The sequence below is a fragment of the Equus przewalskii genome, chromosome 6, assembly GCF_037783145.1.
Source record: "Equus przewalskii isolate Varuska chromosome 6, EquPr2, whole genome shotgun sequence".
In the NCBI taxonomy this organism is placed as follows: Eukaryota; Metazoa; Chordata; class Mammalia; order Perissodactyla; family Equidae; genus Equus; species Equus przewalskii.
Window position 1 is genome coordinate 4,692,777 of NC_091836.1, and position 15,302 is coordinate 4,708,078.

At 43.2% G+C, this 15,302-nt stretch overlaps 1 protein-coding gene across 1 annotated transcript in view; it reads right to left on the reverse strand.

Moving 5' to 3' along the window:
- LOC103565542 (complement C3-like) overlaps positions 1-15,302 on the reverse strand; it is a 40,622-nt gene that overhangs the window by 13,784 nt on the left and 11,536 nt on the right. The window contains exons 20-27 of the mRNA XM_070622759.1: positions 11,040-11,182; positions 10,737-10,949; positions 7,916-7,982; positions 7,731-7,817; positions 6,751-6,954; positions 6,176-6,251; positions 5,714-5,873; positions 4,582-4,680 (exon numbers count right to left, since the gene is read on the reverse strand). Coding sequence (XP_070478860.1) covers positions 4,582-4,680; positions 5,714-5,873; positions 6,176-6,251; positions 6,751-6,954; positions 7,731-7,817; positions 7,916-7,982; positions 10,737-10,949; positions 11,040-11,182 — 1,049 coding nt within the window. The remainder of the gene's footprint in view (positions 1-4,581; positions 4,681-5,713; positions 5,874-6,175; positions 6,252-6,750; positions 6,955-7,730; positions 7,818-7,915; positions 7,983-10,736; positions 10,950-11,039; positions 11,183-15,302) is intronic.

Here is a 15,302-nt window from a genome sequence, read left to right on the forward strand (position 1 = left end):
ATTTCTAAAAGAGCTGTGTTCAACTGGCTTAGAGTAAGCACTTACATAAATGTAATAGAAACTAACCCTAATGTTTTTCAAGCTAACATGATATAAAATAATCTTTGGTAAATGAAAGCCTACTTAAGCTTGTTGATTGATTAAAATAAATATGTTTTCAGAGTTATCAACACTGGATATAATACAGACATGTTATCTCTGTTACAAAACTCATTAGCAAAAATAATAACTCAGAATGATAGCTGATTTTGCCTAATGTCTCATTAAGTTTTATAGGCAATCTAAATAATTATTGGGAACAAGAAACTAAATAGATGTGAAAAAGATAAAAGTTTCAGGTAAATTTTTAATAGTAATTTTGTATTATGGTGTATGTACTTAAAATAACTCCAAAACCTTTTGGTAACTTAAAACCTTAGAGTTTTGTTAAATTAAGTTAAAGATAAAATTTATTGAGTATCTAGGTCATTTCTACCTAAGATATAATATTTGATATTAATTACTAACCATAGATTTATCTACCTTTTGGCTTCTTTCACAGAGAAACTTGAAAAGTACTTGGATTTACTGATAAACATATTTTGTGCCATGCTGAGAAATTTTCTATGAGAGAGCACATGTTTCTAGACAGTACTTGTGGACCTGACATTCCACAGGATGTCAATATATAAAAAAATTAAGGAAAGTAAGATGTATGTTTTAGTAAAGAAGATTCAAGGAATGAAGATATTTTTGTTTGTTTTGTTAAGAAAGATAAATTTGTCCTAAAGTACTAGAAGAGAAGAAAGAAGGCATGGGACAAATTCTGAATGTAAAAAGAAAGTTATAGAAGGTTTGTGGAATAGAAATCACAAGGAAAGAGTTTTGTGTATGGTCAAGCTGGCTAAGATCAAAACGAAGTTAATTAAGTGGATAAGTTTTTAACGTCAAAAGTAAGCTGGTGAAAAATTAAAATTTGATTTTCTTTCTCCTATCCTTGGGCTCTTAGTCCACTCTTGACAGAGAGATTATAAAAGGTTTTTCTTTATTTTTGAGTAAATCTACCTAAGACGGAAATTCTATGTTTTGTCAAAATAACTTCCTATGTTCTAAAAAGCTGAGGTCTCTCTATTAAGAAAACTAAGGTTTTTTTTTTTTTTTTTAACTGTTTAACTCTGTATGCTTGCCTTAAACATCTTCTGTTGTCACCTTGGTTAAATAAATAACTAAGCACTGTTTCACAGTGAGCTAAGATCCTATTTGACCAAGTGTTTTAAACCTTTTGATATTTTTGACAAACTTCCCCCCAAATTCAAATCCTAAATAAAGTCTTTCTTTTGACATGAAAGCAACTTTGAGAATTTCCAATGGGGCCCTGGGACTTCTCAAAGAATGTATTCTCTCTTTGTATAAAGAGGGAGATATTAAACTAAGTAGGCTTATTTGGTGTGTTAAATTACATGGGAAGCATTGTCAAATAAATGATGATAACGTTTCTTAGGTTATATTGTGCAGGTTAAATGTTATTAATATAACTTTAAAAAATTATACAACATTCTCAAAATTCTGATCTGTCCTGGTTATAAGTCATAATTCTAGTTATTTTCAAATGTTATATGTCACAGAAATAACCAAATTTCTTTGTCAATTGCCATTTTTAAGTTTTCTGTCATTTGCAGACAGTTATTGCTTTACTCTGATACTTTTGCAAATATGTTTCATCTTCAGAAAGATTCATGGAAAGGACCCTGACACTTACTCTAGAATACAGGTGTCTGATAAACTTTCAGAGTACAAAACTAAACTGGGTAAGAAATCACAGAATTCTAACAGAGAAGCTGATGGCCTCATAAAACTACTAGCAGAAGATCAAGATCAAGAGTTGATTACATGGGATTGAATGAACTGATGAGGATGGTTATAATTTTTATGACTTTTCATTTGAAATATTGCTGATTTTTTAATGTTTTGTTTTTCCATATTTAAGGAAATATTTTTCTCGTTTCTCTTAAGCTATGACTTATACATAGCAATTTGGTAAATTATACCTTTCTAACCAGAATTAAAATATTCATCTCTTTCTCCCTACTAGATCCCTCCAAAATTTGGAAACCCTTGATGAGTGAATATTCTTATTTTCATGGCAATATAGTTATTTGCATAAGTTCAATAAGAATCTGTGTTCCTTATAACAGGACACAATTGGAAACATTGGTTATATTACCAAGTCTTTGACTAGAATGTCATATTTGAGAGAAACATACATAGACTCAGATATGACCAAACAGATTTAAGGAACAGGATTGACTTTATGAGACAAAAAAAGCAACCTGGAAATACTGGCCTGGTACCTTGCTTACAGGGTTCCTAGCAACCTTACCAGGTGAGTAAAGAAGGTCACTTCCTGGAAGGTGCAAGAACCTCAGGATATTTTGGGGAACATCAAGAGAAGAGAGGAATCCACTCAAACCTATAGGTATTGCAGGAAGACTGATGACAAGTCCTTGGGTTGGGTCTCCTGGTTGTGAGAGGTCTTTAAATTTCAATCTGAGATTGCTTATGAAAAGTTCCAGCAAAGCAGATTTAAAAGAGCCTATATGACAATTATTATTCTTTCTGTATGTATGTAAACAATTGGGCCAAGTTTATTGAAACTAGACATTCTGCAAAACAATTAGCTTTAATTTCGTTACCTTTGGTACAAATGAGGGTGATTTTAGAGAGAAAAATTATGTTTCAATAAAAACTATAGTACACATTTATGGAGATTAGATTCTGGTTCTGTTAATTGTCTTTGATATTTTTGTTTTCTATCTGTAAACTAGACTGGATCCTGAATTCTCCCACTCTCCTCAATATCTGGCTACAAATCTCCAAACTAATGTTTTCAATTTTTCCCATCCTTTTCATTTAGAATCAACGAGAGCTCAAACCATCATTTTTCCTGAAGCCTTGCAAACTGAAGCTGGGAAAGTTGATATAAACTTGAGAAATTCATGCCTGTTACTGTGTAAATCACTCAGAAAGATACCTGAACCCCCAATGACATCAACAGAGACACTTCAAAAGCAGATGTCATAATAATTGGCTCGTTATGCACATCAGGCAACAGAACCCCAATTTTGTGCAGCAACATAATGTTGCTATGTTGTAGTAGAAACTAGTCCTTTTGCCTGCCAAGCTGTCTCCCCCTCATCTACCCTTGACTTCTGTAGGAACTTCTTCTCCTCCTTTTCGTTCACATGGCAACCATGGAAGCAGCCATATTGGACAACTGAGACCTACTTTCTGGCCTCAGCTGATTGGTGCAGGGGTGATCACCTGACCAAGGCTGAGCCAATCAGAATCCTTCCATGGGAATCTGAAATCTCTAGCCTTGGTCTGGCTATTTCCCCAAGGAAGGCAGTCATGTCCTACCTGGCAGGCTGAGTGACAGGGAAAGCTGAATTATAGGGCAAAAGGGAATGAATGACACAGGAGAGAACACAGCATCCTGTCAGAGTCCCTCAGGCCACTTTCCTCTTTGCACTTGATAAATTCTCTGATCCTTAAAATAAATCCACATCTATTTTTGCAAAATCTAGGTCACATGTGTGTTACATCTAGGACAACTCAGAGGGTCCTCAAAAATACAAAGATTAATATATCCATTTTACAGTTGCACACACTGAGGCACAGTGAAGGAGAGTGCCTGAGAATCAGGATTTGAAGTCAGATTTGTCTCATCCCACAGGTGTAGTCAGCTGTGTCTCTTTTCTGCCATAATTTCTCTCCAATCTGCAAGATTTGAACCAGAAAGCCCCAGATCCCTCTTGGGTATTAAAGATATCAGCCCCTGCATTTGCTTTTCTCCTCAAGGGCCTCCTTCCCTCCATCTCTTTTCTGGGGGCCTGAGGAGGGAGAAGCAACTGGATGGAGGTGGGATCCTCAAGTTCCCCATATGGGAAGCTAAAGGTCAAACAACCCTCTCTCAAAACCCCAGGATGAAGCAGATGGAGCAAACACAGACTCTCAGAAACCCATCTTTCCAAGCTTCTCTGCTTCAAAAACATAATCAGAGGAAAAGGGGACAGTGATGAGGTAATATTTTTAATAATTTCTTTTTAGGGTCATGGATCCCTTTGAAAAATCTCCTGAAAGATCCCCTAGACTGAGGAAATAGTCTTGACATTTTATAGCTCTGTGTCCTGAATTTTCCTTAGAGAAACAGCAGAGACACAAATGTACTGCTCATGTAGGAGTGATGTGGAAAGCAGGCTAAAGGGGCTTTTGCTGAAACTGGGTAAACCTCTCTGAAAACGGTAAAGCAGGAAGAAAGGACTTTGATCTCTTTGTGTCTCTGTTTTCTCATCTGTATACTGGGGAAAATAAGAGTAGCTTAGCTCTTGGGCTGTTTGAAGGATTACAAAGAACTTAAACATGTGAAGCTGTTAGATGAGTGTGCTAATTACTCAATAAATGTTATGGATTATTAAAGCCACTATGGTGGCTGTTATTGCACTGAGGAGGACTGGAAATCACGAGAATGCAACACCTCACTCTTCAAGGTGGACGAGCTTTGGGTAGAAGAGGGGAGGGAGGGGGAGAATGGGGGACACTCACGTTGACCTGTCCCTCGCAAATATCTTTAGCTTCCTGCAGTGCGATGAGAACAAAGGCTGTGAGGGACACGTCTTTCTCCTCCGCATTCCGGAAGCCACCCTAGGGTGGGGAGCAGGAAGCAAAAATAGGGTCACTGGCGTATCCTTGCATGCTGACCAACTCCCTTGTAGGATCAGCAGCTCAAAGCAGGCCTGGGTCTCTCCCCAGTGCCTCCCCAGGTGGGCCAAACTCTTTAGTATTCATTCATTCATTCATTCATTCTGCAAATGTTTCTGGGGCTGTGGATATGATGGTGGACAAAAACAGATGCCAGCCTCAGCCCTCACAGAACTCCCTGTCTAGTAGGGGAGACAGACACGAACCAACCAGCTTATCAACAGATACATAATTACAAACTGCTGAGTGCTGTGCAGGAGAAGCAGATGAGGCAGTGAGAATGGACAGTGGGAATATGACTCAATTGGGGAGGTTAGGAAAGGTGTCCCTGAGAGATGACAGATGGAGCCACAATCTGAAGGGTGAGTAGGAGTCAACTCTGAAAGAGAACAGGGGTTAGCCTGCCAGGCAGTGGGATCAGCATGTGCAAAGGCCCTGTGACTGGAGAGAGAAAGGCTCCTACCATCACAGATGGAGTGTAGAGAGACGGGGCAAGGCCATGAGGCTGGAAGCCTGGAAGGTCAGGCTAAGGCAGGGGTTCTCCAACTTAAGCACACATTGCCTGGGGTGCTTGTTAAAATTCTGCTAGACCCCGCCCCTAAAGTTTCTGATTCACTGCATCTGGGGTCCAGACTGAGAATGTGTGTTTCTAATAAGTTTGCAGATGGTGTTGATGCTGCTGGCCTGGGGACCACACTTGGAGCTTCACGGCCCTAAGGAGTTCTGTGTCTGTGTTTAAGAGCAATGGGGAACAAGGGGGCTTTCATTCTGCATTGGACCCTGCAGGTTTCTGGTTTGTGAAGGAGGAGTGACACTCTCGGCTCCTTTCTTTCCCTGTCAGCCCCCACCTCCCCGACACCACACACACACACACAGCAAATTGGGCAGTGGGCCGTTGGGGGAGTCTTTATCCTGTCCATCCTATCAGGTTCAGATGCCCCTCTCCCGGAGCCTGGCCTGAATCCCTGCCTCTTACAATCATTTCTTGATGTATCACGGGCCCGTCCTCCTGGAAGACTCCATCTGGCTTCTGCTTCTGGAGGATCAGCCATTTGACAGCCCCACAGAGGACCTGGGAGTCGATGGCGATGAGGTTGGAGGCCAGAGCGAAGACCTTGACCACGTAGGCTGTCAGCCTGGGGGTGGGTACAGAGCATGAGCCAATCGGCTCTGGGAGCCAGAGACTGACATCCCAGCCAACCAATGAGCAGAGAGGGGTGGGGCCCGTTTCCCTTCCTGGAGCTCAGGACCGGGTATTGCCTGCAGCGGGTGCTTAAAGCTTGATGACTGCATGTCACTCAGCCAGCGGGCACCTTGGGTCTGCGGGTGGAGGGATCCATTCACACAGGGCTGCGTGGGCGAGGCCGCCTAGACTACCCGAGGCCAGGATCCGGGCCCTGCTCAGGCCGAGGATGGGCAAGCTGACCACGCGTCTCACCAGGTGCTGGGCGGCCGGCTCAGGAAGGCTGCATAGGCTGAGCTGGGTTGTCTGTAGGCCAGCTGCTGGGTGTACCCTGCAGGGAAGGGAGAAGTGTTGGGAGAGGAGCGGGGGCTGAGAGGAGGGGGGTGGCTGGTGCGGTGTTGACAGGGAGAGGAGGGGTTTAGAGAGGGGACAAGGATGCTATGAGGGGCAGGACAGGGGCTCAGAGAGGAAAGAGGGGGCTCAGGGGAGGCGTATCTGGGGGGAAGGGGGAGCTTAAGGGGAGAGGGAATTAGACGGGGGGTGGGGGGGGCGGTGCCAGAGAGAGGAAGGAGAAGGAGTTCTCAGAGGAGGCGGGATTCAGAGAGGGGAGGGTTCTCAAAGTGGTTCAGGGGCCATGGGGCCTCAGTCGGGGAGGGAGCTCTGAGATGAGGCTCAAAGGGGCCGGGGTCTCAGAGGACGGAGGGGGAGGAGCTCTCAGAGGAAGGTGGGGCCTGGATAGGGGGCGGGGTCTCAGGGAGCACAGAGCTCAAAGACGGGGCTGGTGTGTGTGTGTGGGGGGGGTGGTCACCAAGAGGGTTGAGGGCGCCTACCCTTCTTGATGAGCTCCAAGGACTCCTGCCGCTTCTCCAGGCCGAACTTCTCCCACTGCTCGGTCTGGTCCAGGTAATGCACTGCGATGACCGTGGGCGTCATGCTAATCATGTTCTGCTCGCCGCAGCCCGAGGGCGTCACGATGAGGTGCTTCAGGCGCTCCCCGTCGATGGCGTCCTCTGCCATCTGGGCCACCGGGGTCCCTGCAGCCGGGTAGGAGGTGGGTGCTCAGGCAAGATGTCCCACCCTGGTGTGGGGTGGGATGAGGAGGGACAGGCTGCCCTCGCTGTTCCCAGGCTCCGACCAGCCAGGGCCAAGGGGTCAGGGACAGCTGAGGGACACGTGATTGCAGGCGGAGCTGCAGGACTGAGTGGCTGGAGTGGCGGGGGGGTCTGCCTCTGTGGGGGCAGGGGCTTTCACTTCACAGGCGCACTCCAGTCTGGGGTCGTCTTGTGACACCATTAGTAAATTCATTCCAGTAACCACAGTCATGACTACTCATATGTGCTTAACGCTATTTGCCAGACTCTGTTCTAAGAGAACACCTTATAGTATCTCATTTAATCCTCCTGACAACCCTTTGATATAGATGCTATTATTTTCCCCCATCACAGATGAGGAAACCAAGGGTCTCTCCTCAGAACCTTACAGCTCACAGGTTGCAAGGTGCCTTTCCAGCTCCTTCTTGTCCCTTCTCACCCCAGTCCTCCCTCCTGGGCAGTTGGTTCCAGAATTTTTGCTGTTGAACTATACAGCTTCTCATTTAAACATCTTCATCAGCAAAAGCTATTTTCTGAGCTAAATACTGCCTGGAACCTTTTATAAAACAGATCAGGGAGAAGTTGTTCTAGCTGAAGCGAAAGAGGCAAGCACGGTGGTTAGGTATCCCCGGAATAGATGGAACTGGGTTCCCTTCTGGGGCCATGGCCCCCCTGACACCTTCCTGGGCCCCGTGGGCTCAGGGCCAAGAGCATCTCACCTTGCAGGAGGATCTTGGTCTCTGACTCCGTGTCTGGGACTTGGTCGCTGAGGTCTGCGGCAGGGACCTCCTCTCGCTGCACTCCATCTGCCAGACGAACGGGGGACTCCGATGGCACCAGCCCCCCCCCCACCCCACCCTGCACCACCCCCCAGGTCCCATGCCCTCGCCCATGGCTGACTCACTTTGGCCCAGGTGTTCTGGATCCAGTGTGCGAACTGCCACGGTTTTGTTGACTCTGATTCCTTCCGGCTAGATGGTGTGGGGATCAGGTGAATGAAATGACAGACAGACAGACAGATGGTCAGCAGAGTGCTGTTGTTTGGGATTACCATACCAGAGACATGGTGGCATCTGCCCTGTCTTAGCTGTGTCACTGGGAGCCAGTCGCTTTGCCTCTCTGTGCCTCTGTTATAAGGAAGAGGCAACACAGACACCTACTTTCATGCTGTTGTCATGAGAATTAAATCAGAAATTAATAACAAAATAAGAAAACCTTTTTGAAATCTTCCTCTGTGCTTAGAAGCTTTACTCATGTTAAGTCAATTGATCTTCACAATGTCAACTTCAGCAAATTTGTCACTTATTTTACCCTTAAAATGAGTTTATTTGGGAAAAGCCAAAGGAATTGCAATCGAGGATGTGTGGGCTATGGCAAACCATAGACAAATGCAGAAAACAAAGGAGGGAGCTGCTTTTACAGAGAAATAGGGGAGTGGGTGGGGCTGCCCTAAAGAAAGTCCATTGGAGGAAAGTAACAGCTCAGGGTGGCAACAGCTTCTCATTGGCTGGGCTGCAGCGTTTCTCATTGGCTGAGCCGCAGTCTTTCTCATTGGCTGAGCTGTTGCCAGGTGGGGAGAGAAATCTTCCTTCACCAGGAAAGTAGTTTAACTTCCTTTGCAAGATGCAAGCTTATGTCTCTTCCTGTTTGGAGTAACTGATGATGTGTGATGGGGCGTGAGAGCTCCCCCTATAGGCCTTCCCGACTCCAAGTTAGTTAAGGTTTCTTTTATTAGTTTCCACAACCACCCCCCAATGAAGAGGATATTGCTATTATCACACACATTTTAAAGATGGGGAAACTGGGGTACAGAGAGGTAAAGTAACTCGCCCAAGGTCACACAGCTACTAGAACAGAACTGAGGTTTGAACCTTGTAGTCTGGCTCCAGAGTCTGTTTTTAGCCCACTGCCTCTCAATGGGGGTTAATAAAATAGAAATAAAAATAAAATAAATTTTAAAAAGTAAAATAAATTTTTTGGGAGGCCAGCCTGGTGGCTCAAGTGGTTAAGTCTGCACATTCTGCTTTGGCGGCCCCGGGTTTGCTGGTTTGGATCCTGGGTGCGGACCTACACACCGCTTGTCAAGCCATGCTGTGGCAGGCGGCCAACATATAAAAAGCAGAGGATATGGGCAGGGATGTTTGCTCAGGGCCAGTCTTCCTGAGCAAAAAGAGGAAGATTGGTGGCAGATGTTAGCTCAGGGCTAATCTTCCTCAAAAAAAAATTTTAAAAGCAAAAATATAAGTAAATAATAAGTAATAAATAAAAATATAAAAAAGAAAATGAAGATAAGTAAAGGAATGTGCTTAAGTACTTAGCACATAGTAAGCACTCAATTAAAACAGGGGCCATCTTAATTAGCATCAAAGGCCCAACTCAAGCTCTTGTGTGTCTACAGACAAAACTCCACGCTGGACAGCAGCTGTTTTTGCCTTCTGAGAACCTCTTCTCCTTTCACCTGGTAGTAATGCCCAGACTTTCCTCTGCAGACTGATTTTCCTCCAGGAGCATGCTGGTAAATATTTAACATCCACGTTTGCAGGAAGAAAAGATGCTGATGTCTTGTGCTGTCAGTTTCCATGGTGTAAATATCCCCACCATGATGGATTTCAAGCTACCAGGGCAGAAGGGGAGGTGGGGGGCACACTGGCTCTTGGAAGCTGGGCCATGCAGACTCGTGGACACTGCTGGAAATTCTCCCAATATGCTGAGCCATATTGGAGCCAGATGGGAAAAGAAAAAGTGTGTCCCTAAATAAACCTAAATACTTTTAGGTATTTTTTAATGGCCAATTTTATCCCAGAACATTAAAGTAGTTGGAAATATATGAATCTGTTTCCCTGAAAGCCAGGATAGAAAAATTATAATAAATTCTGGTTTGGGTATAAATAAAACATTTTAATGTAAAATCACACCATCGATTTTATATATGTTTGGTTTTTGGTGTTTCAATATTTTTTTCAACTACTTTAACATTTTGGGGAAAAATTAATCAGTAAAAAAAATACACATAGGCCCATCTATGGGGGCACTCATTTTTCCTTTTGCTTCGGACTCCAGTTTGGCATCACTTGACACTGTCAGATCCTGCCTCTATTGGAAAGTTTAATATTTTGTTGGTTGCGCATATTTTGGCCTTAATTTTGATTTCTTAAAATATTGCATTAAAATATGATCTTGCTTATGATCACACATTTTGCTTTAAAATATCAGTAAGACATGATGAGACATTTTTATTGATGATTTTATCTCTTGTTCTATTTGAAAGTGTTCCACACTGTGAAAAATAGTAGACCTAACTGTTAACATATTATTAAGGGTAAATTCATAGGTAAAAATAGAAATTTTCTATGTTCTTGCATCGTATATTATTGCTTTATAAAGTTTGTTCTGTAAAATATGTTTTCCCAAGATTTTTAAAGTCAAAAGAAAACTCCTATACTGAAATGTGTCACAAAATATCATATTTGATATTAAAATATATTTTAACAAAAAGATATATTATTGGTCTTTATTACCGACCTTTTGGCATCCCCTAAAATTCCATGCCCAGAATTGGCTCACCCTAATCCTGGCCCTGCTTCCGATTTTCTAGGACTCCCAAATTTCCTAAGCTGGACATTCTTGGTGGCTCAGAGCCTGGGTCTCCAAACTGGATTGACAGCACGGGGAGGACAGCAGCCTTTCCTGAAGGACAAGGGGCAACAGGTGCCCCAAGGACTCACCACGACCCTCAGGGTCTTCTTGACACCATCGCTGATGAAGTAGTGGTAGACGGCAGCCTTGACCTCCACCTCCTGTAGGCCGGTCTTCAAGGGCACAATGACATAAGGCACAGCCAGCGAGGACTTTGGCGGGATGGTCACAGTCTGCTGGTAGCGCCTCTTGGAGGTGGCCAGGCTGCAGAATGCTGGATTGTAGAGCAGTTCCACCCTCACCTGCCGGGGGCAGAGAGTATCAAGCCAGGGGCACGTGCCGTGGGTCCCCCTCCAAGCCCCCCACCGTGCCTCTGCTGTCGCAGGGCCCACCTTGAGCTCTTCTGCCTCCCGGTAGTTGTAGAGGACAGCTCGGATCTCCACCTGCTCGTTGCGCACGACAGAGTAGGGCAGCCGCAGGTCAATGAAGAAGTCTAGCATCACTGTGACCTCATAGGGGTCAGCCACGCAGATCCCTGCCCAGGTGGAAGCAGAACGCGGGGTGTCAGGGGTGTGGGATGGATGGGGTGGACAGGGTCCGAGTTTGAGTCCAAGTTTCCTGCCCCCCCCCCCCCGCCCCAGAGTCTCAGAGCTTACCCCTGACCACGGGAACTGTCTCAAGCTCAGCCTGTCTTTGAAAAAGGAGCCCGTAGACTATAAACAATGTTAATGGTGGTAAATCACAGAGGGGGATGGTGGCTGGGAGTTTCCGTGATTTAGTGATTCTCATTTTCTTTGTGATTTTATTCATAGATAGATGTGCAGGAGGGAAGAAGGCATCATTGAAGGGTCCACATCTGTGCTCCCCAGAAGGGAAGCCCCAAGTCCCTCCTGGTCACTGGGCACTTCTGAAATATGGCTAGCTTGAGCGGACACTGGACTCCTTCTATTTCATTTTAATTAATCAGATTTAAACTTAAAAACCAGTGCTCACTGTGAATATCCTAAAACCCACTGAATTGTGCACTTTCAAAGGGTCACTTTTATAGCATGTGAATTATATCTCCATTTTTAAAATCATGCTTGATTCAGTGATTGCAAACTTTTAGGTAAGTTTCAGACAATGTGAGTATGCCGAGCTACTTTTTCAACTGTAAATTTTACGAATCTTAAAATATGGATCAAAGTCTTCCCAAGGAAAAGTTAGCAATCCTAACTGAGATGCACTGTAAGTATAAAGCACACACCAGATTTCAAAGGCTTAGTACAAATAATAGTAAAATATATCATTCATAATTTTGAGATATTAATAGGGTATTCCTAACTATTGATGGATTTATTTTTGTAACATTATTATTAGTGTCATAGTGGTTTTGTAAATTTTTACAAATGTTGAAATGATAATATTTTGGATATATTTGGGTTAAATAAGATGTCTTACTAAAAGTGATTTCATCTACTTTTTTTATGGTCCTCCCCCAAAATTTAAAATGACATATATGGCTCACATTATATTTCTGTTGGAAAGTGCCAACCTGCCTTGAGAAAAAATGATGCTACAAACATGGTTACTTGTGATACAACAGTTACCAGATCAAATTAGAGCAAAGTGTTGATGCAAGTGAAACTTACAAAACCACTATCACATTAAAAGTAATGTTACACTAAGAAATCTATTGATTTAATAATAATTTCTTTGTTTATTCTTTTTTTTCTTTTGCTGAGGAAGACTGGCACTGAGCTAACACCTGTTACCAATCTTCCTCTCTTTTCCTTGAGGAAGAATGGCCCTGAGCCAACATCTGTGCCAATCTTCCTCTATTTTGTATGTGGGACACCGCCACAGCATGGCTTGATGAGTGATGTGTAGGTCCATGCCTGGGATAGGAACCTGCAAATGCCAGGCCATCAAAGCAGAGAGCACAAATTTAACCACTATGCCACCAGGCCAACCCTTTTGCTTATTATTTAATGGTGAAAGAAAATAATAACCAGAGGCATGAACAGAATCCCTATTCTCCAACCTACAGCCATTTATTCATCACCCTCAAGGTCTGTTATAGTCACTGGTGCTATTTACCTTCCTTAGCAACAATTTGTTTTTACATTTTTTAAACTCAAATTTAACATGGTATCATTACGGTACATGAGAAACCCAGCTTCCTGTGCCATAAATAGGAGGTTACCCCAAGGAAAACAAAACAATTTTGTTAAATACTGGCTAGTTCATGTTGCCTGCAGAAAGCTAGACCTCTTCCCTCTCTTTGTTAAAAAATAAATAAATAAAAGGGGTTAAACAAGAATTGGAGCGGAGGTGATAGCATCCTTGCACCAGACTTAGTTTTTCTTCTGGAAGGAGGTGGAAGGATGGAAAGAGAACTAAAAAGCATTGACGTCTGACACCCAATTTGTGTCATTTTTAAGGAAGTCAATCAATTTTTCTGTGTGATACTGTAACAGTGGGTACATGTCCTGATACATTTGTCCAAACCCACAGAATGTAACACCAAGAGTGAGCCCTAAACTGTCACCTCCAGTTAATAACAACGTATCAATATTAGCCCATCGATTGTAACCAATGGGCTACATTAATGCAAACAGGAGTTAACGATACGGGAACTTGGGGAAAGTGAGGAGTATATGGCAATTCTCTGCACTTTTTCCTCAATTGTTTCTGTAAACCTAAGACTGTTTAATAAAATCTATTAATTAAAAAAGGAGCGATTCTGATGCATGATTTGTATTATTTAAGAAAGTATCTATGCAGCTCTGAAAGGCATCTGCCCTTGGACTCTAAAATACATTTGACTCCAATAACAATCATCATCATAATAATGGCTCATTCATTAAACATTAATAATGTGCCAGGCACTATTATAAGGGTTTTACATGTATTAATTCATAAAATCCACCCAACAACGCTTTGAGTAGGTACTATTTGTCTCATGCCCATTTTATGGATGAGCTAGAGAGACTGAGCAACTTGACTCAGCCCACACAGCTGCCCAGGGGACGACCTGAGGTTGGAACCCAAGCCCTTGAGCTTAGGAAGCTCCCCACTTCTAATCCTATTGACTCTTCAATTCCTAACAGCTCAGGAGATGAAAAATTTCCAAGTTCCATCGATTACAATGCTAAAATTCTGAAGCTCTAAAGTTGATTTCTTGAAAGGGCCATCGACTGGTGGTCTTGGATGAACCAAGTCACCTTCCTTCCCTGGCTTCAGTACCTTCGTTTAGAGAATAATAGTACCAACTTCATAGAGTTCTTGTGAGCATTAAGTGAGATAGGATGTAGAGCGTTACCGCAGTGCTTGGCAAGACAATGATATTGCAAAGATGTCGCAAAGGCACAGAGAGCAGATTCTAAAACCACAGGGCCCTTTGGGATTCTGCCCCTCCAGGGGACATTTGGCAATGTCTGGGGACATTTCTGGATGTCACAACTTGGGGAATGGGTACCGGCATCTAGCAGGTAGAGGCCGTGAATGCTGCTCAACATCCTGTATTGCACAGGGCAGCATCCTACCACAAATTACAATCCAGCCCAGAAGGACATCGGTGATGAGGTCGAGAAATGCTAGTGCAGGGCAGAACGTCTCCAACTTTCATGTGCACACAAATCTCCCGGGGATCATATTAAAATGCAGGTTCTGATTTGGCAGGTCAGGGGTGGGGCCCAAGATTCCGAATTTCTAACCAAATTCAGGTAAAGCTACTTTATCAGGTTGCTACTGCTCCAGGGCACATGCTTCAACCAGCAAGGATCCTCACACAGACCTCAATATATGAAAATATCCAGCAGGGAAATATAAAGATGCTCTGACTTGAAACAGGGATGGGAGCCACAAACCAGAACCATACTGAGCTGTACTGGTGTCCTAGGCAAAAAGAAACCTATATGTATATGACTTTATTTGAGCTCATCACTTGCTCAAGAGGAATTGTCAGAAAATTTCAATTCCTTCAATTAGAAACAAGACAGGCAAAGAAGCAGAAAATCTTGAAGCCAGGAAAGTAAAATGATAGTAAAGTATAATTTATTATAAATTAGAACTAAGCAAAATTATAATACAGTATAATAAATAGTGACTTTGATATAAATAAAATATTTATACTTACTGTTGCGAGCTTTGATATACCTGCTTTTTCATGTTTCAACATTTTTTCAACTACTTTAATGCTTTGAAAAATATTAACCTTTAAAATATACATAAAGCATGCATATGGGGCACACCTTTTCTCTCTTGCCTCAGACCCCAATATGGCTCGGCGCGGTGCTGAACTCTATTTAAAAACTGGATATTTTGTTCATCATGGGTTCCTTTGCATTTGCTTTGATTTTTAAAAATATGTTGCAGTAAACTCTTGATGGCTGAGTTTTTTGGCACCCACTTATATTTTGCACACAAAATCAGTGCATCGCCTTCAACACCCAACTCTCTCCTCTTCTATAAAACACCGCATTTGGCCAGAGCTTGTCAAGGTCTCACATCCAGCTGTCAGCAGCGAGTGGGACAGGCAACACCTTTTTGGCCTGTTTCCCAATCTGACCACTAATGTTTCAATAGCTCTTTGCATCTTGCTTCCTCTCCTATTTTTCTTAATCGCTTAACCCACTCTCACGTCGACATCACCCCCTTAAAGGATTTTGTTG